This window comes from Crotalus tigris, unplaced genomic scaffold (assembly GCF_016545835.1).
Source record: "Crotalus tigris isolate CLP2741 ecotype Arizona unplaced genomic scaffold, ASM1654583v1 scf7180000017545.3456711, whole genome shotgun sequence".
Lineage (NCBI taxonomy): Eukaryota > Metazoa > Chordata > Lepidosauria > Squamata > Viperidae > Crotalus > Crotalus tigris.
Window position 1 is genome coordinate 2956583 of NW_024096464.1, and position 27008 is coordinate 2983590.

Here is a 27008-nt window from a genome sequence, read left to right on the forward strand (position 1 = left end):
CTTTTGCATGAGCTGTGCTACTCCCCCTATTGACTTTCGAAAGCCAATAGGAATTGCTGCTGAGCATGCCAAAACACCCGGCCAGCAAACTTTGCACATGTAAGTTGTCTACAGTGAAGACAAATTGGCAGGAACTTTGCACCCCTCCCTGCTACCCAACTATACCATCTCCTAGTTCAGTGGTTCTCAACCTTTCTAATGCCGTGAACCCATAATACAGTTCCCCATGTTGTGGTGACCCCCAAGTGGGTGTGGCCACCAATAAGAGGGAGTAGGACAGCTAGGGAAAAGGAAAAAAATGGCGACAATGTGGTTTGGTGACCCCTGTGAAATGGTCGTTCGACCCCAAATGGGGTCCCGACCCACAGGTTGAGAACCACTGTCCTAGTTAGTCCCGAAGATACCTGGAGGAGACTGGAGTAGCGACACCACAGTAACTTTCTCTTGATCTTCGGCCCTGCTAGGGCAATAATGGCTGCAGGCACAAGAGGCAGGGGCAGCGGGTCTGCTGTGGGCGGGGTGTGAGGGACGGCAGTAGCTGGCTGCCCCCCCCATGCTGTGGGAGCCACAGGGCCTGCTCTACACGGGGCTGTGCAGGGTGGGTGGTGGTGCTGGCGGGGCGGCTGCAGGCAGGATGTGTCAATGGCGGGCTGCCCTGCCGGATCTGGCACAGCTGGTGCTTTAGGAGCTGCAGGGCCCATCTACACAGCGGGGCGGCTGCAGGTGGGGGCACAGCATGTAAGCATAATTACAATATAAAATGTTATTGTTACAAATATTTTTATTATGCATTTATCATATTATAGTGTATTCTATATTATTGTTGCAATGAATAAAATGTTTCTTTTATTTATATTTTTTTCCTTCAATTTATTTGTGTCCTCCTTTTCATTGTAAAAAGTTGGTCACCTTATTATCATAATATGCAAAAATAAGTCATTTTTGAACAAGATACACAGTAATTCAAACACTATAATTAAAATATTCTGGTGTAGAAGTCAGCACTGAATATTAACAAGCACATTAGAAGGCAGCCAGTATGTGATAGTGATATAGTCTTTGCAATACAATACTGATTTTTTTTTCTAACAACTCTTTCAGTTTGATGAAAAAACATGAAAGTAAATTCGGTCTCCATGGAAGAAATGATTTTTTTCCGAAATATTCGTGACGGGATAAAATAAACTTTTTTAAAAAAATCCCAAAGCTTTTTTCGCCAAAACTTCCGAGGCACAGCGTGAATTTCGATCTACTTTTCTTCATTATTTAGCCTAAAAGCAAATAGTCCCATTTGTCCTGCCCTTTTTAATTTTTAATGAGGTTGCAGAATGCAATCAGTTACTATAAAAACTAGACTGGGATCTAGATTCGAGTTAAAATGCAAAACAATCAAGAGAGCCGCTTTCCGAGTGATCCCAGTTTAAATATCGGCAGAGCAATGCCGCGTTTTCTGGAATCCTGTCCCAGTCGCCGCGGGATGAAAGAAGATGCACACTGAGAAGGAAAAATAACGAGACCATCCGGCCTCTGCACAAGCCGTCCCATCGACGCTGCGCAAGGGGAATCTTGGACAGGGCTCTATTACAGCGCCCATCGCATCTCTCGGTAGCAACCAAGCATCGTCTCTTCGCCGGAAGTAAGAAAATCAGAGGTTTTGACCCCAGCAACCCCAACGGGGCTAATAGCCGCGTCTGCAACAGGGAGGACTACAAGCCCCAGAATTCTTAGCGGCCGCCTTCGTTTTTCCGGGTGCGAAGCTGATGAAAGTGAAAGTGCCGCGGCAGTCCCACCGCCGCTGTAGCCACCTCCCCCTCCTCCTCGACTTTGGCTGGGCTGGTTCACCTTCAAGCGGCTGGCGCGGCGGAGGGCCTGGCGGAGCGAGAGGGCGCCGAGCAGAGACCTGCAGGAGAGCGCAGCATGAACGGAGGAGTGGACTATCTGCTGTCGGAGGAAGTGATCCATCTCACCCGAGGACCTTCAGGTATAAAATCCACGGCGGGCAGCTCCTTGGGCTTCCCCCGCCGCCTTTGGCCCCTGCTGCTCCCAATGCGGCTAGGCTCTGGGGCAGGCATGCGTCAGGTTGGGTTTTGTTGGGGTGGGGGAGAAGGAAACCCCGAAATACGAAGGAGAGGCCCGGGGAAACCACGCCAAGTTAGAAGCAGCTCCTCTTGTCCTTTGGCTTTCAGGGGCTTATTCGGATCCTCGGCAACACCTCTAGCGAAGCATGGCAGGATTGCTTTTAAAGATTTTAATCCTCAAAGAACAGGTTTCCCTTGAACGTGAACTCTGTTTGAGGCTATCTCTCTCTCTCTCTCTTTTTATATGTGAAAGTTGATGCAAAAATATTTGGCATTTTAGGTATGGTCAAATGCTACATTGAGTCTGCAGCACTGTATGGAACCACCTATTAAACTAGATGACTGCAAGAAATATAAAATCTTCCATCCTCCATCATTCAGTAAGAACTGAAGAAGCTTCTTGGATGAGAAATAAAATGTCTTCAAGGAAAAACAAAATCCAGTTGCTTTTGGAAAAAGCATCCCTGGGACAACCATGACTTGGATGACTGAGAATCTCCATAGACAACTCCTATTAAACTGTACTTGTCTATGGGGATTCTCAGTCATTCAGGTCATGGTTGTCCCAAAGGTGCTTTTTCAAAAGGCAACTGGTCTTTCTTGTTTTTCCTTTGAAGACGTTTCATTTCTCATCCAAGAAGCTTCTTCAGTTCCTATTAAACTTGAAAGAACTTACTTCAAAGTAGGCATACACGATTACACTATAAAGGGAAATGGAAGGTTTGGAGAGACCATTTATGCAGAAAATGTGTGTGAGAGAATTCTATCTCAGCCTACAGTATATCTGGTTTTCACACTGGAGATTAGAACAAGAGTCAAGCCAGACTGGTTTAAGGCAGAACAACTTGTGATCTTCGGATGTTGCGAAATTTCCACTCTCAGAAGCTCCAATCAGCTTGACCAGTGAGAACAATTTATAAGATACCATCCTGGACTTGTTCTGGACTCAACTCAGCTTCACTGTTGTTTAGGTATTTCTTAAAGTAATTTTTTTTACTCATCTACTTAATGGATGATTTTCATGAAAAAAACATTATTCCTGCTTGCCCTATTCCAAGTTTATTGGAGCAAGAAGGTGATAAAAAACTCACTACATTTATTTTTCTCTGTATGTACAGATGTTTGAAGTGAATATGTGATGCTTAATCTATTTAGATTTGCGGGTGTTTTTTTTAAAGTTTTTGTATGATGGCTTATGTTTGATACCTTTGTTTACTGCGTTACAGTAAAAAGTTGGATATTACAATTCATACAGTTTGAAGACAACATTAAAATTCTCCCTGAGATCTCATTAACACTGTGCTGCCTAGGGAATAATCTTTGTTCCAAATGGATCATTCTAGGTTTCTTTGTTAAAAAATACAGGCATTCTTGGGACTGTATCCTCTAATTAAAGGGCAAACATTTTTTTAAATTCAGTTTAATCCTTGTTTGGATCAAAAGCATGCAAGGAAAACCCAACAATGAATTACTGAGTTGTTGTAGTTTTTTTATCTTGTACTTTTGCTGGTTTTTTAATATGCAGTCTGGATAATTTGATTCATTTATTCTTTAATAAACTATGGGATGACAGTGTTTATGTTTATATTAAATGTATTTATAGCTTACATTCCAATCCATACATTTCCAAAATTGCTAAGTTTAATATCAACATTCCACTAACTATAGCAGAATTTATATATATTTTTTAAAGGTAGCCACTAAATAACAGAAAACAAAATCTTAAAAGTGCAAGCCATAAGGCTCTACTGGACATTAGTGACACCTAGTGGAATATCAATCATTATGCTAGAATCTGGATTAGTCAGATTCTAGTCCAGAAATAAATGTGCCTTGTAGTATCTGAATGAGTGCCTGGATGCATGCATGCATGTGTTTTTATGATTGTCTTATTCACTTTTAATTCTGTGTGTGTTAGGAGTTTGTATTTGCTGAATATTGTTTGGTCATTATGAAGTTAATAAAGCAGTGAAGTTATGGGGAGGAGAAAGAGAAGTGAGTGACAATTGTATATCTCATGATACCGGATATCATTTGGTACCCCTGCTCCAGATTTCTTAGATTAAAGATATGAAAGAATGTAAATTTTAATCCATTGTGACCAATAGAAAAAATACCCCATGTGTTGCAGTCTTAAAAGTGAATGTTTATTCTGGGATTGCTGTAAGATGATTTCTCCCTTCTGAATTCAACTGTATTTTTCCCAATTTCTCTAGTTCTATAGCAGACAAAAATAGTTTTTACTCCCAATAATATGAAGTCATTTAACAATTTTTACTTGGGACAGATACCTTCCCCCTGTTTTCAGACTCCTCTTTCCTTTTTCACAAGGTTGTTGCAAGTACATCATTGCTTTGGTCATCTCTATCTTGTGTATTAATTGCCTTTAGAGATCTATTTCTTTAAAACATATATCTGCCCATTTTGTATCAAACTCTGAGCAGCTTATAACCAGAAGATAAAACAACATCAATAAAAATATTAAAACCACAAGTATTAAAACCAAATCAAAACAGAAATTATGTGTAACCATAATGTTTTTTTCTTCATTAGGTGAAAAATATTTTTCCAGTGTTTTACATTTTTATAGCCGTTTTATGACTTTGGGTGTTAAAGTTAAGTCAAATAAATGGCACACAACTTGTGTCTCATAGCTGACAACTTGTATCTGAAGCAACCATTTTGCTTAGTATTGCTTTATAGGGGTCTGCAGCCTTGATAACTTTAAGACCTGTGGACTTCAGCACCCAGAATTCTGAGAGCTGAAGTCCACAAGTCTTAAAGTTGTCAAGGTTGCAGACCCCTGGTTTAGGACAACTCACCACAGCAAGCTCATCACGACCAGCTTGCCACAGCCAACTTGCCATGGGACAATTTGCCACAGAACAACTATTGTACAATAGTACAAAAGTGATTTTGAATTTTCCAAAAAAACCCTTCCCTATGTAGTCTACAGTTGAATATAAAGGGGCCAAACTAAATTTAGCCTGCTGGATCATCCAAGGTATGCTGAGTGCTGCCATTCAAACTGTGCACTGTTGCTAATGAAGTACAAGTATTTAAAATAACCAAATAGGCACTGTTGCCAATTGCTGTTTAATTTGGTTCAAGACGCTTTATTACAGTTGAAAGGAATAGTTTCATTGTTCCGAGTTTTTTCCTTCTTGCTAGTTTTGGGCTGGGGAGTGATCCCATTTATTTTATTTTATTTAAACTTTTCCTTTTGATCTTTTTCTTAGGCTTGGGATTTAATATAGTTGGTGGGACTGACCAGCAGTATATCGCCAATGACAGCGGCATTTACGTTAGCCGGATCAAAGAAAATGGAGCTGCTGCACTTGATGGCCGCCTTCAGGAGGGAGACAAGATTATAGCAGTAAATAATTTAATTCTGTCCTGTGAAATTGTTTCATGGGGGGAGGAGGAGGAGGAGGAGGAGGGGGAGGGGAGAATAATGTAGAAACATTTACTATCTCTTCACAGTACTAGCTGGCTCTGTAAATCCATCCAATCGGTATCACTAAGAAAATTCAAGACCAAGATTTTGTTGATATGTCACTCCATTATATAACAGATTTCCCCAATCTAATACTCTGTCTTCTTAAACTAATTTTGATATGAAGGGAATGATGAAGAAAGAAGCACTTATAACATCTGGACAGGCCTTATTACAGCCACAATATGAGTTTGCCTCATCTCCAGCTGCATAGGACAGTGTTTCTCAACCTTAGCAACTTTTAAGATATGTGGATGTCAGCTCCCAGAATTCCCCAGCCAGAATGGTTGAGAAAGAGTGGAAGAGAATAATTTGTCTTCTGTCCAAAGGTCCTTTCATTCAATTGCTAATCCATCCCGTATGTGACTTGTCTGACTTGGAAGTTTGCCTCTGGGGCAGAATAAACCTTAACAATATGTTGCACCTTTTCTTGAAAAAAGGCACGTGGAATAAAGGTATAGGGTCAAATGTGCTGCTAGAGACTTTAACTGTATTTTAAGTATTATGCCATGGTGGTGCAGTGGTTAGAATGCAACATTGGAGGCTAACTCTGTCCACAGTCAGGAGTTCAATCCTGACTGACTTAAGGTTGACTCAACCTTCCATCCTTCCAAGGTCGGTAAAATGAGGACCCAGATTGTTGGGAGCAATATGCTGACATTGTAAACTGCTCAGGCAGCATTGTATGGAGTGGTATATAAATCTGTGGCTATTTAAAATTATGCTCCTCTTCTTCCAATCCAAGTTCCCTGAATATACATGTAGATGGAGTACTTAAGCGGAGAGTATATAACTTTGTCTCACTCTTTTGACAACTTGGAGCCAGCCTATTTCACCATGTTCTGTACATATAGTGGCTTTCTGACTTCTGTACAGGTGAGGAGAACTAGATGTTCTGGGACTGTCATATTTTTAAGCACATTTTTAAGTTAGAGGGTGCTTTGAGGCAATATGAATTGATATATAAGTCTAAGTGTTGTTGCTATTGCCATTTCTCTCCCCCTCCCCCCCCCGTCTGTTTTTGGTACAGCTGTCCTGGCGTGCCAGTTGGCAGTGATATATGGCCTTTGGTCCATGAAAAAATAGGCACCCTTGTTTTGAGGATTGTTTTTCTCTTTACAAGTATAACTGTTCTCCTTTGAAATGGGCACATGATTCTTCATCTGTGAAACTTAAGCTAATTGAATTGTAGGAACCTACAGTTTTTGCAGATGTGGTTTTTTTTAGCAAACATTTAGAGCTAGAAGGAAGAGTCGTCTATCATGTCCTTTTTTATATTAGAGTGTGGGCAATTCATAGACAAGAATGACACTGAATATTACAAGAGCTACAATCACATCACACATATAAGTGGGACTCAACGTTTGCAGGGAATTGAGGTTTCCTTTGTTGTTTTCTTTACCGTGTTTATGTTGGGAGACATATGAAAATGGAAGTGTAATCTCTATCAGAATGACAGGGAGCTGCTATCAGTTTCCAATAAACATCATCAGAAGCTCTAAAGGCTACAAAAAGAGGCTACAAGAGCCACAAATTGCCTGCCTTTGTTTTACAGCATTGTGTCTGATCATTGATCATAGTTTTATTTCCATTTCTTAACATTTTAAAGGTCTTTGAAGTTGATGGTATTCTATATTAGCTCACGTTCTTAAATGCTGAGGTACAGTTCTAATTTATACTGTACGCTGTTCTTTGTACAGAATATACTGAGAATGCTGGCAGTTAATGAAAATATAAGGGGAAAACTTGAGCCTTTGAAACACTTGGAATGTATTACTTAAATGCTCTGTACTAATTATGGTATTCTAACTAATTGAGTAGATTTACTCATTCTAATTAGGCTTTTGTTCTTTAGTGATGGTTTGGGTCCAGGCAGCTTTATGGTGAATACCTAATTGGCTTTATGTGTTGTTGTTGTTTTTTTTCAGGTTAATGATAATGAGTTGAAGAACATGCTGCACAAGAATGTTGTGGAACTTTTCAGGACAGCTGGTGACAATGTTTCATTAAAGGTTCAGCACAGGGTATGTAGGCCTCTTCCTTAGTTTTTGCTTTTTGCCTTCGTAGCTCTCTGTTCCCTAAAGTACTTCAAAGAATTTACTTCAGGAAAACCCCAAGCTACACCAAGACAATCCAGATTGGCATGATTTGATGAGGAACATACATGTTGAACATCTCTGCTACAAACCACTGTTTTCTAAGTTTGTGCCCTCAAAATGGAATGAACAAGCTGATATTATTTTTCCCATCCTCAAGGCCAAATGGCTGAGGGATTTTGGGAGTTGCAGTATCTTGTATCAGAACAGCATCATGCTGGAAAAAACTGCTTTAAACTGTTGCTGCTGTTGTATAGTCCCTCCAAGTAAAATCCACTGCATGGAAAAATTAGGATACTTAAACAATGTAAGTCTGGCAAGAGATAGATAAGAAAAATTAAGGAGAAACATAACAGATAAGTAACAGAAGTTGAATGTGAGCAGCTTGTATCAGATTTCCCAATATTATATTCTTCAGATGTGTTGGGAATTGCCAGCCAAAATGGCCCACAAACAACTGTTGTAGTCTCACGCATCTGAACAAGAGCAGTCTGGGGAAGCTGATGTACACTTGTATATGTGTTATGGTGTAATGGAAACCTTAAGGTAACCTATCAAGTGGCAAAATGTTGTGGATTATCTATAATGATATGCCATAGCAAAATCGCCAGATTGATTTGATTAATGTTGAGAGCAAGAAAGGTACCTAGCTTTTGAAATAGCAACTGCCCGGACCTACAGTTTTACAGGAAAGATTTTCAGAAGAGAGGGGGGGGGAGGGAGGGAGGGAGGGAGAGAGAGACACAGAGAGAGAGAGAGAGAGAGAGAGAGAGAGAGATGCAATGGAGTTTCAATTCATTCTAAGATTGCAGTACAGTTTGTTTGCTTGTTTTGGTGTGATTGCAAATGGAAATGATTGATCAGCTTCCTCAATAGGGTGGGTGTGAGAAGGAGATCTTTTAGGTTTTCCATAAAGTAACGGTGAAAAGTAATTCCCTGGAGCAGTGGTTCTCAACCTGTGGGGGTTGCCAAACAACGCAGTCCGCCATTTTTCCCCCCCTTTTCCTTAGCTGTGCTACTCCCTTTTATTCTATTGGCTTTTGAAAGCCAATAGAATAGACTCTCTTGAATAGAGTCTAATTCTATTGGCTTTCAAAAGCCAATAGGAATTGTCCAGGCTGTCTCTGCCCTGCTGAGCCCGCCAAAAGTCCCATTCTGCAAACGGTGCTGCACCAGTTGAGTAGTCCTCGACTTACGACCGGTTGAGTAGTCGTCGACTTACGACCGGTTGGGGGTCATGGCATTAAAAAGGTTGAGAACCACTGCCCTAGAGGCCTCTATCTTTTTCTCAAGCGTAACGTGGGAATCCCACTTATCTCACTAGGACATGCACAAGCTTTCAAAAGTAGCTTGGCTGAATACATCCTTGGAAGAGAATTTTCAATTTTGCCAACGTGAAGACGTGGGTTGTCTTTGATTTTCTAAATGTTCTTAGAAAGATGAACCACCTCCTCTTTTCATTCAATTGCTAATGCCTTTCTTCTCCTTCTGATTGCAGCTGCTGCCCCAGAATGGTCCCTCAAGCCACCGAGGAGATGGAGATCCAGGAGGGATTCCTTTGACTATGGTTTTGGTGCCAGGGCTGGCCATAGCAGCAGCAGCAACTCTATTATGGGCCTTCCTTAGATATCGACAGCGAGTGTGACGAGCATCATTTTCCAAAGATCTTGGTGTCTAGGAAAACCTATAAATCTGTAAAATAATTTAAACAGAAGAAATCTTACTCTGGACTGACAGTAGGGAGAGGAGTAATAGCGAATCATTGCTCAATGCAGCCTTCCCCAACATGGTGCCTTTCAGATGGATTACAACTCCCATTATTTCCCACCTGGTGGGTATCACTTTGGGAAAGGCTGGAGAATGCTAAACATTTCGGCTGCTTAGTGAGTTTCAAATTTCATATATTTAGAATCTGCAAACTGACGACCTGGACAATCTCACTTTACTGGCCCTGAAGAAAATTGGTCCAGTCTTTTCTGATTTATTCTTTTATCATGCGAGCTTTCCTGTGCTCAACATTTTTTCACATGTAGCCAGGCAACAGAGCAGAGCTTGTATGTTATGTCCCCTGACAGATGAGATAAGACAACTATCTGTTTTGCCACTTGCAAAACTGCTTCTGAAACATGAAGGAAATCTCCGGAGCAATTGCAGCATAGTTAAGCTTTGATGTGGGGAGGGTTGGGTCTCAGAGGGAACAAAATGTCCTTGAAAATGCAAGAAACCAGGTTTATCTGATCGAAAGGAGTGTTGTGGATTGCAGATGCAGAATCTAGTGTGAAAGTGAAAAAGGTATTGGATTTTTTTTTAAAAAAAAAATACAGATTTATCTTTATTCTCTTAAGTTTTCTCAGAAGAATATTCTCCATCATAATGAGAGATGAAAGTGATAATGAGCACATCTTTCGCTAATGAGTAAAATATTTTGGCAAGGCAGGCTAAACTTTACTTAAATTATGGCTAAACATGATTAGATTTTTGTAGTGGTTCTCTTGCTGAAAAGGCAAAACATTTCCTCCAACCTGAACGTGAAAAGACGATGCACTGTTCCTTTTTACTCTCTAAGAATGCATTGTATACAACTGATGGTTTATTTTGGAACGATTGTGTGGAATGCATTGCTTTTATCTGTGGGTTGAAAACTCTTGATCGGAAAGTAGACCCTTGCAGAGTCTTCCTTCCACATAACTTGTTTCAGATTGGGGAGTCAAACATTTTTTTTTCTTAAATTGCTTAAGTGCCACATAGCTCTTTCCAGTGAAAAGCAGTACGTGTTCATGTTAGTTATTTTTTGTTCGTTTGGAGAGTGTGAATTACATCTATGTAATTCTCTAGCCATGCAGCAAGGCAGCAGTTTTTATATCACCCAAAATCTGTGAAATGATGACAAGGTACTTGAACAAAAAGCTACAATGCCTTCTCTTTCTGGATGGCAAACCCCTTGTATGTGGACTGTATTATAGAGTTGAATGATTTAAACTCCTTAAAATATCATTGATTTTATTCTCAAATGGAATCCGTTCTTATATTTTGCAAAGGAAAATTGATGTATGAGGAACGCATAATGCCAAAAAATGTATGTGCAGGAGAAAATCTATACAGGAGAATGCTTGAGATGTGCTGATGCGTGCCTGCTGTATTTTCCTCTTTCTATCCCTTTAGCTCGGTGGAAGGAGGCCTGTCCTCCCTCCAATTACATTGACCTGGAATGTGCCTAGCCTTTCTTGAGATAGAAAATTGTCATTCCTTATTGGGAACCCTTTTTCAGTAATGAAGGCCTGGCCACACCAGTGAGAGCTCTCCAATTTGGGGGGAGGGATTTGTTAGGATTGTTATGACTGAAAAGACAATTTCCACAAGTACTGTAATTTTGTGGACACATGCAAACTGGAACCCTGGGAACAGGGTTTTAGTGTGCAAGGAAGTATTACAGTATTGTGGATCTTCTGAGATAAAGATAATCCTGCCTAATTTCTGCACGTTTCACTTGCTTTTCCTCTACAGTGTAGTTTTGTGAAACACTCTTTTTTCCCCTCCATATGATCTGAGGAGAAAAAGGCAATATACTAGGCAGAATTATATTCTTCAACATGGGGGATATGCTGAAAATTCCTGTGGTAGCCCAGAGTCTTAAAATATGAGAAATGAATTCTGTGTGGCATTTGAGATATTTTTGCACTTGCATTTTTCTTTGGAAACACTGAATTTCTGTTTGTAGAATGGCACCATGCTTTCTACTTATAATGCCTTAACATTGCTGAATGTAAAACATCCTCTACACCAGTGTTTCTCAACCTTGACAATTTTAAGGCATGTGGACTTCAACTCCCAGAATTCCACAGCCAGCATTGCTGGCTGTGGAATTCTGGGAGTTGAAGTCCACATGCCTTAAAATTGTCAAGATTGAGAAACACTGCTCTACACAGTCCTGCTCCCAGATCCCTTTGCTCTGGTTGTGAAAAAGCTTCAGTTCTTAACAATATAAAGGTGTGCAATGTTCAGATGATGTGTAACTCATGAACTTCCTTTCTAGCAGCCCCTCCAGACATCATCCTGCCAAAGTTCTGTGATCAAACAATTTTCCTCTCTCTATCCCAGGGGTGTCAAACCGCCGGCCCATGGGCCGGACGCATCATGCGGAAGTCACGCTCACCCCATTGCCGTCAATGGCAAAATTCTCCTGATATGTTGCGCGATGTCACGAGTTTGACATGTCTGGTCTATCCACAGAAATTGCTTCCCCACAAAAAAAAAAAAAAAAGGTTCCAGAAGTCAGATGGACTTCACACTCCTAAGAAAAATATTTTAAGAAACCCTCCAAACCTCTCCAGATCTAAAATCCTGCACTAGCCACTTATGTGAAAGCATTCATCCTTGTACTCTTTCTGCTCCCAAAGTTGCACCCAGCTGCCCGTTCCTCCCCCCCTTAAGTACACAATTTTATATTTGAGGTTCAAATGGTTCGTGCTTTCTTTCACAGTGTTTGCTTGCTATATAATACCTGCCAATGGGCTCAAATTGCCATATTTTTCCTATGTTAAGGATAAATCAAAAGATTTGGGGGCTGTTTCGCCAATAAGAGCAGCTGCAATGCTGATAATTTTCAAATTCTTGCTTTTGATGTGAACAGGTAGATCCTGTCCTTTAATTGTCTTAGATTACAGTTATCCTGAATCATTCTGAAAATGGCTCCTTTAGTAGAATCTTATTCATATGTAGAGTATCTGGTAAATAAATGGATTTCCAAGTATTTCAGTCACATAGTTTGTTGAATCTGCTTTTGATATAAAACTCTTTGTACCTAGAATTGGTTTTGCCAAACCAATTTGTTGCTGTGAATGTTCAGACACACGCACACCCTTGAAAAGCAGATACCTTTTTGAAAACACTTGTTTAACTGGAACTCAAGAAAGTGAATGCAATTTGAAGATTGAAGGGCAAAAAGATCAGAACCCAGAAATTGTTAGACATTCTCATTCTGCAGTTCAGATACTGAATGTGCTACACATTAAAAGAAAGATCTGGTATAGACAAAAAAAAACGATCAGGGAATATTTCCTTCTGTATAATGACGGGAAAAATATTTGGTAATCCATAAACATAGGGCCCAGTAATCATGTCTCTGAAATTCTAGCAAATGTTTGGAACAAAATTCTATTGAAATTACTGAACATTATTTGCATACACAGTATTTGGGATTGGGAAGTGGAGTTGCGTTTCTAAGCAGGGGTTGGTTCTTTTGGGTCATACTTATAAAATGTGGACATATGTATTTGGGCAATTCTTTATCCTCGCTGAAAGCATCACAGTCATTCTACTTCAGAAACGTTACGGTGCCATGTTGCCCATCCAAAGTTTGATGAGCTGGGATCAACTTGAGGATGGGGCCTTACTCATTTTCCAATGATGCTGAAGGTTAGAGAATAAAATAGCGATGAACAAGCGCAGACTAAGGAAGTTGGGAGCTGAAGATGCTGCTGCTTTTCAAACAGAAAATTTTAACAGGCAAAAATTTTTCAGTCTCTCAACTGTGAATGTTTTAATTCAGTCTCTTCCTGCTCAGAGTTCCTGTTGATTAAAATGAAACATTCTTCTGAAGGATACTGATATATTGCAACATTTTGTGCTGGGTCCCAAATGTTTCCGCTCCATAGTGGGAACTGGTAGGCTGCTGAACTTGTTTGACTTTTGCTTATGGACAAAACAAGTTGCATTAATAACAAAATATATTAGTCACAAAAATTTGGTCTAAACAAATAACTGGGGAGTGGGGCACTCAAATAACCAATGATATTTTTTTTTTGGAGAAATGGGGATGTCTGCGACCAAGGACTGTTAAGTGCACGCTGTATGAGACCTGCTGTCATGAATCATCACAAGTAGCTTGCTAAAATCTGATTAAAAGGTGATACAAATTCTGCTTCAAAAAGAACTTACTTGCTTTGAAAGAGTAGGAAAATTCAACTCCTTTGTAACGATACAATACAAGGGGTACATTTGACAACCTGTTCAAAGAACCTGACAATTTTCTTAGCATGCATGGTCGTCCTTAAACTGAGTCAAAAACCTAAGGAAGGAGGAAAGCCACTGCAAGACAGAAGCCCTCCCTTTCCAGTTGTTTAGTTTGGAAAAAGGCAAAGGTGGTAGGGGAACACAGTGAAGTATATAACTCCATGCTTGAGTTGCGAAGAGGTTTTCTCCCTTTCCTACAATGGAAGGACTACAACTCATCCAATAAAGCTAATTGGAAGATATTTAGACAAAAAATTCTTCACACATCATTAATCTGAAAATAAAAAGAGATATGGTGCTGATCATTAACTAGGCTGCCTTTAAAAGCAGATTATAAAAAAAACCATGGGAGAACAAATCCATCAAATTACAGGAGAACAGGAGCAGAGGCGTAAGTAGACAGCAGTATGTCTACATCTGTTTTTCAGCACTCAGAGGCATCTGTCTGGCTACTCTGAGGAACCAAATGCTGAACTCGGATGTGCCCTTGGCCTGTTCCAACAGAATTTATTCTCAGGGTGTTATGTTCTTACAGGGGATACAAAAAGGACTAAAACGGATGGGCAACCTTGGCTCTTTCATGACTTGTGAACTTCAACTCCCAGAATTCCTGAGCCAGCATGGCTGGCTCAAGAATTCTGGCAGTTGAAGTCCACGAGTCATAAACGAGCCAAGGTTGCCTACTCCTGGACTAAAATAATGGGGTAGCTCTACACAACCCCTTTGTAACTTTCTCTTAGAATGCCAGATGATTCATTTTTTAAATCAAGGGTAAGCAACTTTATTTAGCTTGAGGACCAATCCAGGCTTAGCTCAGTACTGGGAAGAATCAGGACTGTGGGTGAAAATGAGGGAGTTTGGATATCTGAGAGGGTGAAAAAAACCCAAGTCCCACAAATTGGACAATGAGCTCCAGCCAACAAGATTGTGCTGTTTGGGAAATGATCATTGTTGGAATTCCAAACAGCTGGAGGAGAACTTATTGGGAAGAGAAAATTAAATCAGGAATTATCTGTGAAAGGTAGGTGGGGAACAGCCATCTAGAGCAGCGTTTCTCAACGTTTGTGTGTCGGTGACCCCCGTCACATGGATGCGCAGCCCCCATGCGCGGCGCCGCCCCCTGAGGGGGGAAAATGGCAGTTCGCATTGTTTGGCGACCCCCGTAAAATGGTCGTTCGACCCCAAATGGTGTCGCCACCCATAGGTTGAGAACCGCTGATCTAGAGCACAATGTTTCCAATCTTTATTCTGTCCCATTGGGCATCATCTAAAAACAATATAGATCTCATCAAATAGAAGCTATTGAGTCTTTACACCAGGAGTGTCAAACTCAATTTCATTGAGGGCCGGATCAGCACTGCGGTTGCCCTCAGGGGGCTGGGTGGGTGTGGCCAGGGTGGGTGCAGCCTACTGGGTGGGCATGGCCAGTTCTACATCGTTTGCATCAAGGGTGCCTGTGGGGGCCTGGGCAGAAGTGGGACAGATCTGAGGGTCTCTGGCAGAAGGAGGTGGGACCAGGATAAGCGCCAAGGCATGGTCCATTTCTTCATTCCTCCCAAAGGGTGACACTTCCCCTGTATGCACCCAGGGGGCGGGGCCGACGTGGCAAGGGCTGGTTCCTCACTGTTTCCAGACGGCTTTGTGGAGCTAAGACTGAATGCGTTTCAGCATAGATGGCCACCACAAAATTGTACATTGGCTCCCAGCCAGCCTGGGCCAGGGCCAAGGCAGAGGGGGCCGTTCCCTCATTGTTTCCAGGATGGTTTCGTGGGCCACATGAAACCACTTCGTGGGCTGCATCCGGCCCCTGGGCCTTGTGTTTGACATGTCTGCTTTACACGGTGCCCATTAGTTGCCATTCTCCCCCCCCCCCGAAAATATTTCCCATAATTGCCTTTTTTTTCTGGGCATGTTAAAAGCTGGCATATTTCAGAAGTTGGTGAAGTGAAAACAGTCTCCCATTTGGTGCAGTTCCCTGTTTTGGTCCTCGGAGCCTTCTTCAACATCTTCTAAACAACCTTTTTGTTTAGTGACTGAAGTCACAACAGCACTGAAAAAGTCACTGGTGACCATTTTTCACATGACCATTGCAGCATCCCCATAGTCACGTGACTAAAATTTGGATGCTTAGCAACTGGCTCATACTAATGACAGGTTGCAATGTTCCCGGATCGTGTGATCCCCTTTTGCAACTGTCTGACAAGCAAAGTCAATGGGGAAGCCAGATTCGCTTAACAACTGGGTTACTAACTGGTCAGCTACAGTGATTCACTTAACAACTGTGGGCAAGAAATATTGTAAAATGGAGCAAAACTCACTTAACAAATGTCTCACTTAGCAACAGAAATTTGGGGCTCAATTGGCATTGTGGGTTGAGGACTCCCTGTATCAAAACAATCTTTCCTACCATTTTGAGGGAGTATCTGAACAGTGAAGTGCAACTCCTAATCCTACACTTAAAAGGAAGAATCTCTTCCAGATGCTCCAGTCCCAAAGCCACAAAAAACTTAGCTTTACCCTTTTATATCCTTGAACTATTCAGATTGCTTCATGCGCCCAACGCTCTAGTGCCACCAGAAGATCTGTAACTCTGATCTAGGCCACAATAGTTTTTTAATGGGAGCTGGCAAGGTTTTTCCTGCTTCCCTTTCAGGCATAACAGGCATAACAGGGACTGAAATTTGTCACGCTTTGGAAACACATGAATATTTAAGTATCAAATCCAAAACCCATGTGCACATTTTCAGAAAGGTTTGGAAACGAGAGAAGGGAGGAAATTTTTTTCCTAATTGTACATTTTTTCTGGCAGCACCAGCTGAGTAGAGTGAATAAAATAGAATAAAATTGCTCTACGGTGTATTTTGGATTCCTGCCCTGCACCTGACATAAACCATAATACATGAAGCAATCAAAGATGTCCCTTTGGATTTTTTTTTAAAAATTCTCTAGTTTTGGGTAAGAGAGCAGAGTTGGGAGTTTGGATTAAGTAAATGGGTAAATTAATGATTGGCAATGAGAAAATGAGTACTGTATACAAATAAATATTTTATTGCCTAAAAAAAATAAATTTTGAAGGAATCTAGGTCTCTGTTGTTGAAATCTCTTATTCCTTTTACCATGAAGACACTTGCAGTAAACATGCCTCAGTCACTCTTACTGCAATGCAGCTGCAGTGTTCCCAGTGCAATGGGAAGCCATGGGTGAAGCTAAATGAAAATGTTCCAAGAACAGGACAGGCCAGAACAGCAAATTCTCATAGAAGAGGTTCAGTAAAACTGCTGAAAAGAACCAGGGCTGGGGCTTAAAACAGTCATTTGAAAATTTCGACTAAATTTTGCAGCCTGCAGAGAAGGCTAAACCATTTTTTACCCTAATTTGTGATGATTATTTAGAGCTCCAGAGGTATTCAGATATATTATGGCCTCCAATTGGCAATCAATACAGCAATGGAGTGGTGTTTAGAACAGGAGATTGCACCAGCTATTTTTTATTTTTTGTCTTATCTGTTAAAATGGCCTCAATAAACTACGATCTTGTGCTGGCAGCAGTAACTTCAGTAGATTCAGAAAAGGTAGATTGTGCAGAATTATCAAGAAATGGAGGAAACAGTTATAATAAATTATGGCCTAGAGACAGGACAATGGTGGTGATTTCATTGCATGCATGAGAACAAGAAGGCAGCTTTTAAGAAAACAATTTAAGAGGAAATACATAAAAAAGGTGGACACACACATGTATTACCTGAATTTAAACCACAAGGGTACTGCTTAATAAATTTAACTCTGCACCTTTACTAAATTAATCAATTTACTAATTTTTAACCACACTTTTTTGGGGCAAAACAAAATGATTATTCCCAGGATGGCTGTTCATCTTCAGTTGTTGACAATAAAACAAAAAAGGTATTGTATTAATTAGGACTGAAGCTACCATAGACATTCAGGCTGAAGATCTACATAGTGCATGAAGCACTACCAAGATGTAAATGGCATTCAAGAGTCAGCCTGATCATAGTGTTTAAGGCAGAGGTCCCTTTTTGGTATCAGGGACTGGTTAGGTGGAGAAAGTTTTTTCTGTGGACTGAAGGGGGCATGGTTTTGTATGCTTCCTGCATCCTGCAGATAGGGCTTTGCTGGTGTGTTCAGCCTGGTTGCTGGCATGCCACAGCCTGGTATTAGGTCACGAACCAGGGGTTGGGGACCTCTGGTTTAAGGCATAAGCCTAGAGATCATGTCCTAGTCCTGCCTTAGACATGAAACCAGCTGGATAACCTTGGACTAGTCACTATCTCTTAAGACCTAAGAAGGAGACAATAGCAAATCATTTCTGAAATCTTGCCAAGAAAACTGCAGGGACTTGTCTAGTCACCAGGAATCAACACTGACTCAAAGACAAAAAAAGAAAAAAAGAAAAGAAAAGAAAAGAAAGAAAGAAAGAAAGAAAGAAAGAAAGACAGACAGACAGACAGACAGACAGAAAGAAAGAAAGAAAGAAAGAAAGAAAGAAAGAAAGAAAGAAAGAAAGAAAGAAAGAAAGAAAAAGATGTGTTAATTGTGCATTCCCATCTGATCAGTTAATAAAATATCAAAACATTAAAATCCAAGTGGATTTTATGTTGGATGCTCTGTCAGCCAATAAGACCATGGCCTCTTTATAGCAGAAGGGATCATGCATGCCTTCAGTTGGGGTTTTCTAACTGTGAGTCACAAATCTTTGTGGGATTGTAAGCAGTTAACAAAGGCAGAGGCCTGTCACATTGCTTTCAGCCACCACAAGTTGGCTCTAGCTCTGGGGTCTTCAAACTTGGCCCTTTTATGACTTGTGGACTTCAACTTCAACTTCACAGCCAACTGTGCTGGCTCAGGAATTCTGGGAGTTGAAGTCCACAAGTCATAAAAGGGCCCTGCTAGTCTAGCTCATGTACTACAGCTTTCCACTCCATCACAAAATTTCCTGTCAGAAATAGCTACCATCCATCCTGTGAGGTTAACTTGAATGGAGTACCTAATGTTGAAGTTGGACACTGCATTTTGCAGAATACATTGTGGCCAGCAGCAAAGGCATCTATGTTGAATAAGAGTTCAGGGTTTTCAGTTTCATTTTCTCCTGGATTTTACTCTTCATGCTGGTGGAAGAATGAAAGTGTTGGAGAGAAGGAGGTATCAGGGGAAGTGAACAGTATTATTGTTATTTCTTGTTATTTATCACAAGGGGTTAATAGAGTTTATCATTTTAAACTGCTTGGTGTTGGAAAGTTTAAGAATATTTCCCTTAGGATTAGGATCACACCTTCCAAATTTTTTTGTCTTTACCTCTGCTTTTAGATACAATTCTTTTTTTTAGAAATTTATTTTTTTTAGTTTTACATTTAAATATTTGAAAAGCAGCTGAGTTGGTCAATAACATACAAATGTCTTTAGTACAGGTCTCTATTACATTAAATATTTCCTCTCTTTTCCCCTTGATTTTTACTGTCTCATATTTCAATTAGTACAATTCTTATTATATCGATCAAATAAAAATAACTTTCTTTTTAGTTTATACATATCCTAGTTGTTTTAACATTCAATCTTTTTGGACAATCAATGTCCTGATTAGTTTTTCCCAATTTTTAGTTTCCCCTTAATATTTAAATTTAACGTTTAATATTTATAATTTCCAAGCAAGGTTCTACATTTAGGCAAGAAAAACCAAATGCACAAGTACAGCATAGGTGCCACCTTGCTCAATAGCAGTAACTGTGAGAGGGACCTCGAGTTCTAGTGGACAATCACCTAAATATAAGCCAGCAGTGTGCTGCAGCTGCCAAAAAGGCCAACACAGTGCTGGGCTGCATTAACAGAGGGAGAGAGTCAAGATCACGTGAAGTGTTAATACCACTTTACAATGCCTTGGTAAGGCCACACTTGGAATACTGCATCCAGTTTTGGTCACCGCGATGTAAAAAAGATGTTGAGACTCTAAAAAGAGTACAGAGAACAGCAACAAAGATGATTAGGGGATTGGAGGCTAAAGCATATAAGGAACGGCTGCTGGAATTGGGAATGTCTAGTTTAATGAAGAGAAGGACGAGGGGGGATATGGTAGCAGTGTTCCGATATCTCAGGGGCTGCCACAAAGAAGAGGGAGTCAAGCTATTCTCCAAAGCACCTGAAGGCAAAGAGAGAAACAACCTAGAACTAAGGAGAAACTTCCTGACAGTGAGAACAATTAACCAGTGGAACAACCTGCCTCCAGAAGCGGTGAATGCTTCAACACTGGAAGTTTTTAAGAAGAGACTGGACAGCCATTTGTCCGAAATGGTATAGGGTTTCCTGCCTGAGCAGGGGGTTAGACTAGATGACCTCCAAGGTCCCTTCCAACTTTACTACTACTACTATTATTATTATTAAGTTTTAAATAACCCCAATTCCCTTTACAACAATTCTTAGGAGTGCTTTTTAAAATTGAATATAGTCTACCTCTTACACACCCTTCTGGGTTTTTTTTAAAATCACTTGTCATAGGGTTTTCTCTTCAGACTAAAGAAATACATTCAAATAGTGAGTTTCCTTTGAGGAGCACTTGGAGATGCTTCTCATAGATGACAAACATTGGCAGCTGGGTGCCCATTACTGAAGAGCCCCAATAATCATCAATAAAAGTTTTTGGATTGCTACTGAGTACTGATTTTGATCTATAAAAACCACCTATGTCCCATGCACAGATCTTCATGGAGACTGCCCTATTTACCCGAAAGAAAAGTTACTTTACTTTCAACATGATGCTCCAGACGAAGATAGGACAAAAAAACAAACAAACCCTTGTCTTCATTACCATGTTTTCAATGAATCTAAGAAACATCCCCCTCCCCTGTTAAGTTATTGTGGGAGGGGTTCAAAATCTGATCATCCTTCAGTTAAGTATACTACCCTTTTTCATCTGAACTTTTTATCTGAGCTTTAAGTGTTCAGGCCTTTGGGATTGAGACTATTGACTCCAGATCATGCTGCCTGCTTCCTAGTTAGCTTCTTTTATGAAATTTGGTTGTCCCTATTTCATTTTTGGATGTCACAAGAGAAACAGAAAACAAACAAAATCCTTCAAAGTGTTGAAACAGCACCATCAATATTGTAGAGCAGTAGTTCTTAACCTGAGCGATATTGCCCCCCAGGGGGCAATTTTGTTTTTCAGGGGGGCGATGGAACGAAAAGGGGCGACACGGGGGCGAAGGAATGAAAAGGGGGCGATATGGGGGCGATGGAGCGAGAAGTTTTGGGGACACTTTTGAGACTTTTTCGTACCGTGAATCGCTGTATATCTGTCGTACAAAAACATCAGAATGCTCGCTATTAGTGGATTGAATTGTGTTTTCAAATGTTCTTCCAGCTAGCTTCAGTACATAACACTGTACATATGTGAATACGCATCGCTTATCTTCATGCGCATTGCGCAGCAGCCTCTATCCATACAGTGGTGCGCCATTGGTCAGAATGGATAGTGATGGAGGGGGGAGCACTTCTTTCGAAACATTGCATGCTGAGTGGGTGTCCCCTGTGACGTCACAGTTTGAGTTTTCAGCTTTGTTTTCGAATTTTTGTTGTGCTCTGTAAAACATTTTGTGTGTCTCTTTGTATTGTACTTTTTTAGCGTGCACTCCAGTTTGATATTATATTTTCTTTGTGTCTTTTTAATCCTTTTTACATTGTGCGTGACTATATATACTTTCCTCAAATCTTAATTTAGTTTCAGAGTTTTCGTCTTGAAATTCTTAGTTCCTGCATTGCGGTTTGTTCTTATGCCCTTTTTATATTTCTTTTTGCGTCTTAAATTTCACTTGTAATTCAATCATTAAATGTTACTGTTTTTCTTTTCGGGCATTTCACTTTCTTGCAATTGAATTTTGTTTCAGTGGTGATTACATTTAAGTGTCTTAAATAAATAAGATAATAATGAAATACATGTATCACAAAGTTTGGGAATAAAGTGCCGGGTGGCACCAAAATTTTTCACACAGTTGAGATATGGGAAAAAGACTGGAAATAAACTATTTGAATCAATATGTCCTGATGACAATTTTAAAGAAAACAAAACAAGTGTTTGCATAAATTGAAGAATTATTTCCTATGTTGTGATTGAGAGGTTATGTTGGGGGAGGGGGCGATGACAACTTCCTTATTGGCTCAAGGGGGCGATTTGTTCAAAAAGGTTAAGAACCACTGTTGTAGAGTCTCCCTTCTCCAAGAGAGTATTCCTGTTACTAAAGAACTTTTGTGTGAATAGGCTATTCATTCTCCAGGGGTTGAATGGTTTTTGATTAATTGCTCATAGCTGAGACGGTAGTGAAAATTAAGTCTTCTGGAAAGAGAAGATAAATTTGAGTCACCATTTGCCTGAGAAAGATACAACTATCAGATCAAGAATGGAAAAATGAGCTTTGATTTTCTATAAAAGGGGAGAATGTATGGTCTTGTTGGCCATTTCTAATGCTTTTATAATCAAACCTTTCTTCCACCCTGATAGCCACTTTGGACTTTTTGAAAGCAATAATTCTAATTTACAGCCCCTTCTGGGTATTAATTTCTAAAACATTAATTTAGGAATTTGAAAGAGATGCTCTTACTTGTATCCTAAGTAGTGATTTGCTTGTGAATTCTGAGATTAAAAGTGAAAGCAGGACGGTTAGAAATCAATCCAGTTTTTACGTAATTGTAGGTCCTAATTATCTTAAAGTATTCTGCCCACCCCCTCAGTCCTACTGTATTATGGAAAGCATCTGTTCATTCTGCTGACTGTGGCCCTTGCCTTTTGCTCCAAAGGCTAGCCCTGATGCACCATTAATTAATGTGGACAATCTAGAACAGGGGTGTCAAACTGCCGGCCTGCAGGCCGGACGCATCATTGGAAGCCACGCCCACCACATTGCTTGCAATGGCAAAACCGTCCCGATATGTTGCGCGACATCACGTGACATCGTGAGTTTGACATGTCTGATCTAGAAGAAAAGTTGTGCTTTATGAAGTCTTTAGGTATCAGGCTCAATTAAAGAGGCAGCCTTAAAAGTTTGATGGAGCTATTTCTGCAGCTGAGAGTGCTTAGTGTACTTGGGCTGATCTGAAAAAGACCAAGAATGCCAGACCCAATTAGTAGTTGGATGGGAGATTATCAGGAAATGCCAGGGCGGTGGGCTAAATTGGAAAAATGAAAAACATCAAACAGGCGAAGATAAGGACAAAGCATTCTCACATTGTGCCAAGAAAATGACATGCCCATGCAGTATTTCTCTTAATGGGAAGATCTGCTCTGACCTTAATATTTAATGCTGTCACTCTCTGAACCAATGCCATTTAAAGGATTGTTTTTCTTTCAGGCAAAGGCTGCCTTGCCATATTTAAATTCCAGAACTCCACCATATTTCCCATGTGACTGTATGCCAGCTACTGGCAGAGCACCAGATTGGGCAACAGTGACGAAACCTTTTTAAGACCATGGAAGATCAGTTTCACTTTCTTCCTTTGTGCTCCTCCGCCTTAGAGATGCTTCGGCTGGTTTGAGCACAAGGAGCACTCAAGAGGAAAGTCTGCTTCCCCATTCAAATCCAGTCAGTTCTTCTCAGTTCCAGCTGCAGGCTTTAATTGCAGGCTTCATTATTATTCACTTAAAGAGGTGTACCACAACATCCACTAATAGTATGTCATCATTAGTTGTAGACCAGTTCCTGACAAAACTAAGGCCGCCTCAGTGTTGACTTTCCTTGGTGGCAACAACTATCATTTACTAGGGAATAAATGGCATGGGGTTTACGGGAATACACAGCTGGAGTGTTATGCGTTAGTTATTTTGTAGTTTCAACCTGTCTACGATTATTGCCATCTGCTACTCCCCTGATTACCTGAGAAAGTTCTCTTATGTTTATTCTTCCTTAAACATGCACCCAATGTAGGTAGTCCTTGACTTACAACAGTTCATTTAGTGACCATTTGAAGTTACAACGGCACTGAAAAAACTGACTTATGACCATTTTCAACATGAGCATTGCAGCATCCCCATGATCATGAGATCAAAATTCAGAGGCTTGGCAACTGGCTCATATCCATGACAGTCACAGTGTCCAAAGGTCACGTGATCACCTTTTACGGCCTTCTGACAAGCAAAGTCAATGGGAAGCCAGATTCACTTAACAACCATGTTACTATCTTAACAACTGCAGGGATGCACTTAACAACTGTGACAAGAAAGTCTGGCAAAATTCACTTAATGACTGTCTCACTTAGCAACATAAATTTTGGCTCAATTGTGGTCATAAGTCGAGGACTACCTGTATACAAACATGCAGAAAATATATATTCGAAAGCCTGAAACTTTCCACACTTTCCAGATTATGTGAAACTGATCTGAGTCCAACTTAAGTGTTGAAAATACTGTATGTCCCATCAGAATGTTATTAGATGTATTACTCACCACAATTCCACGTGGTTTACAATAATGCAAGACAGGAAGTAAAACATTCATGGTTAAAAAAATCAGATTACATTATAAAACACATCTAAAGACTGTAGTGCATGCATGGGTTAGATCTACATGCAAACCTAAAAGATCTGTCTTTTCCCCAGCAAGCTTACTTTTCTGTTTTGATTTTCTAGTTTTCTATTTTGATGTTTTTAATCCTCATGTAAGCTGCCCAGAGATGTTTTGTGAATCAATGGTCTTAGAAATTGAATGAATGAATGAATGAATGAATGAATGAATGAGTGAATCCCTCCCTCCCTCCCTCCCTCCTAAGCTCCATGTATCATCGTAGGCGTCTGAAACTGATTTGTTTTCATAGTTTCTAGAATCCCAAAATTTAGGGCTCAAATTCAGCTAAGCTGAAGGTGATTCTGAAGTATAGGCACTGCTCCACAAATACTATGCCTATAAGCCTCCCTGGGAAGTACCTTGCATATAACTATAATAATGACCTGAAGGGCTTCATGTCAGCTTGAAGGAAAGATCAAGGAAGAGGAGCACATGCCTTACAACAGTGTTTTTCAACCTTGGCAACTTTAAGATGACTGGACTTCAACTCCCAGCATTCCCCAGCCAGTATGTGCTGACTGCGGAATGCTGGGAATTAAAGTCCACTCATCTTAAAGTCGTCAAGGTTAAGAAACACTGCTTTACGAAAAGATCCACGATCCAGCATTTAAACTTCTTTTACATGGCAGTGTTTTCTTCGACAGAGTAGGATGTCTCATCTGTCGTGGCTCTGCTAAGGAAAGAATGTCATAGCCATTTTGATGAGAAAAAAAATCGAAATGCTTTCAGCAACTTTTATACTATAGGACCAGACTTGATTTCTAAAATGTATCGAACTTGGCACTACTTTAAAGCAGTTGTAAGTTATTGCTTAAATGACTTCTTAAATTTGATTTTCTGTCACTGAAACCCCATTAAAATTGATTTTATTCAATTTTCAGTATATGTTTATATGAGAATATCAATATTCTCTTAAAGGTAATTGATTAGCCTTAATACTTTTTGCATGGATAATATCAGGATAAATAGATATTTCAAGCCTTCCCCTTACCTATATATTAACTTCTGCATGCAAAATATACTGTTCACTTACTCGTAATGGATAACTAATCTTTGTTTCACATAAAATTGATTCTATTTTAGTTTTGAATTTACCAACTTCCTATGGCACTTTCCTTGGGTTATTAAGCAGCGTCTAGATCGCTGAAGGGAAACCTGTCATATTTCTGAGTCTTTTCTCACTATTCTCACTCTTAGTTAATGTGTTGAATTCAGAGATCCATCTAGATCTCTAGATCCATCTAGATCTCTGAATTCAAAACATTAACTAAGAGTGAGAATAGTGAGCAAAGACTCAGAAATATAACAAGTTTCCCTTCAGAGATCTAGACCCTGTGGTGTTTTAGGACTTTTTCACAGGTAGTCTTTGCATCTCTCCAGAATCACTTTTGGATCTACCATGTTTTTGTGCAGTTTACCTGGGCAAGAGGTGAAATCTGGATGGTTTCAACGGCATAGTGGCCTAATGGTGAAGATGCTCACCTCCCACTCAGAAGGTTGAGAGTTCAGTCCTAGGTAGCGGCAGATGTTTCTCTCCTAGAGTACAAAGAAAAAAAATTCTGCTGTGATCGCTACAGGGCATCAGGAAGGGGATCCAGCCAATAGCTGCTCAAGTCCATCCAGCCGCCCTGACTCTACTCCAAATTGAAGTTGAAATCTGGGCAAGAGGTGGAATCTAGATCAGTGTTTCTCAACTTTGACAATTTTAAGGCATGTGGACTTCAATTCCCAGAATTCCACAGCCAGCATTGATGGCTGTGGAATTCTGGGAGTTGAAGTCCACATGCCTTAAAATTGTCAAGGTTGAGAAACACTGAGTTTCAGAGATTTCCTGCCAACCCTTTACATTCTGTAATTCTATTGTGACTTTGCTGAAATAAAGAAAGTGTTCTTGCACTGAGGAGCTAATTAATTCATGTAGTGAAATGAAACTCTGGTAGTTTTTTTTTTTTTTTTAAATCTGTGAGGGTGAGAAATGATGTTCAATCTTCTAATGAATTTTAACACCATTTTCCTACTAAAATTAGTACTTCTAATTTCTTGTTACTTTTAGGTAGTGGTAGACTGTCCTGGAGAACTGAAGCATTTCCTGACGGAGTTTTGGCATTTCTGATGTCAGATTATATCTTATCTTATCTTCTACAGAGATTTGATAATATTAAAGATGTAATAGGGCATTGCTGGCAGATTATGGCACACACCACATCAGAGCATGAATATTGGAGTAGCAATCAATTTATGTATTGTGTTAATACTGCCTTTAACAAATAATATTAAACCTGCATAAAAGTGGTCAAGCATTCATAAAATGCATTAAAATGTACAAAAACCCATAAAAAACATTAAAACAGTGCTATCATAGTAACACTGTAAAATATTAAAAGTAAAATATTAAGAACAGGAACTTTTGATAAAATATTCTTTCTGTTTAGCAGTAGCCTGGACAAAAGCTTGGTCATTTCCACAGCACTGTCTCCTTGTTTGAATTAATTAGATATTCAGTCTTATATGAATCAAGACAAAACCCCTTCTTATCAAGAGGGGTTCCAGAAACTTTCCAGATTCTAAAGCAGAAATAGGGCAGTAAAAATAAATAATAGATAAAATCTACAATTTGCTTGGAGCAAGGGCAAAAGCGCATATTAGATGGGATATTGAGAAATGGGCCCGCTCTAGTTGCTGATGCCGTTTGTTGAACTGTAGTCTTGTAAGTGCCTCTTGGAGGGATGGCACTGCAACATATCTCAGATAATGTTCCAACTCAGTTTT

At 40.0% G+C, this 27008-nt stretch overlaps 1 protein-coding gene across 1 annotated transcript; it reads left to right on the forward strand.

Moving 5' to 3' along the window:
• Positions 1-1736: 1736 nt before the first annotated feature.
• Positions 1737-10681, forward strand: LOC120304163 (synaptojanin 2 binding protein). Its single transcript, XM_039334399.1, has 4 exons — positions 1737-1981; positions 5318-5454; positions 7503-7598; positions 9169-10681. The coding sequence occupies exons 1-4, from the start codon at positions 1918-1920 to the stop codon at positions 9313-9315; spliced, it is 444 nt and encodes a 147-aa protein (XP_039190333.1). The 5' UTR covers positions 1737-1917; the 3' UTR covers positions 9316-10681.
• Positions 10682-27008: the final 16327 nt, after the last annotated feature.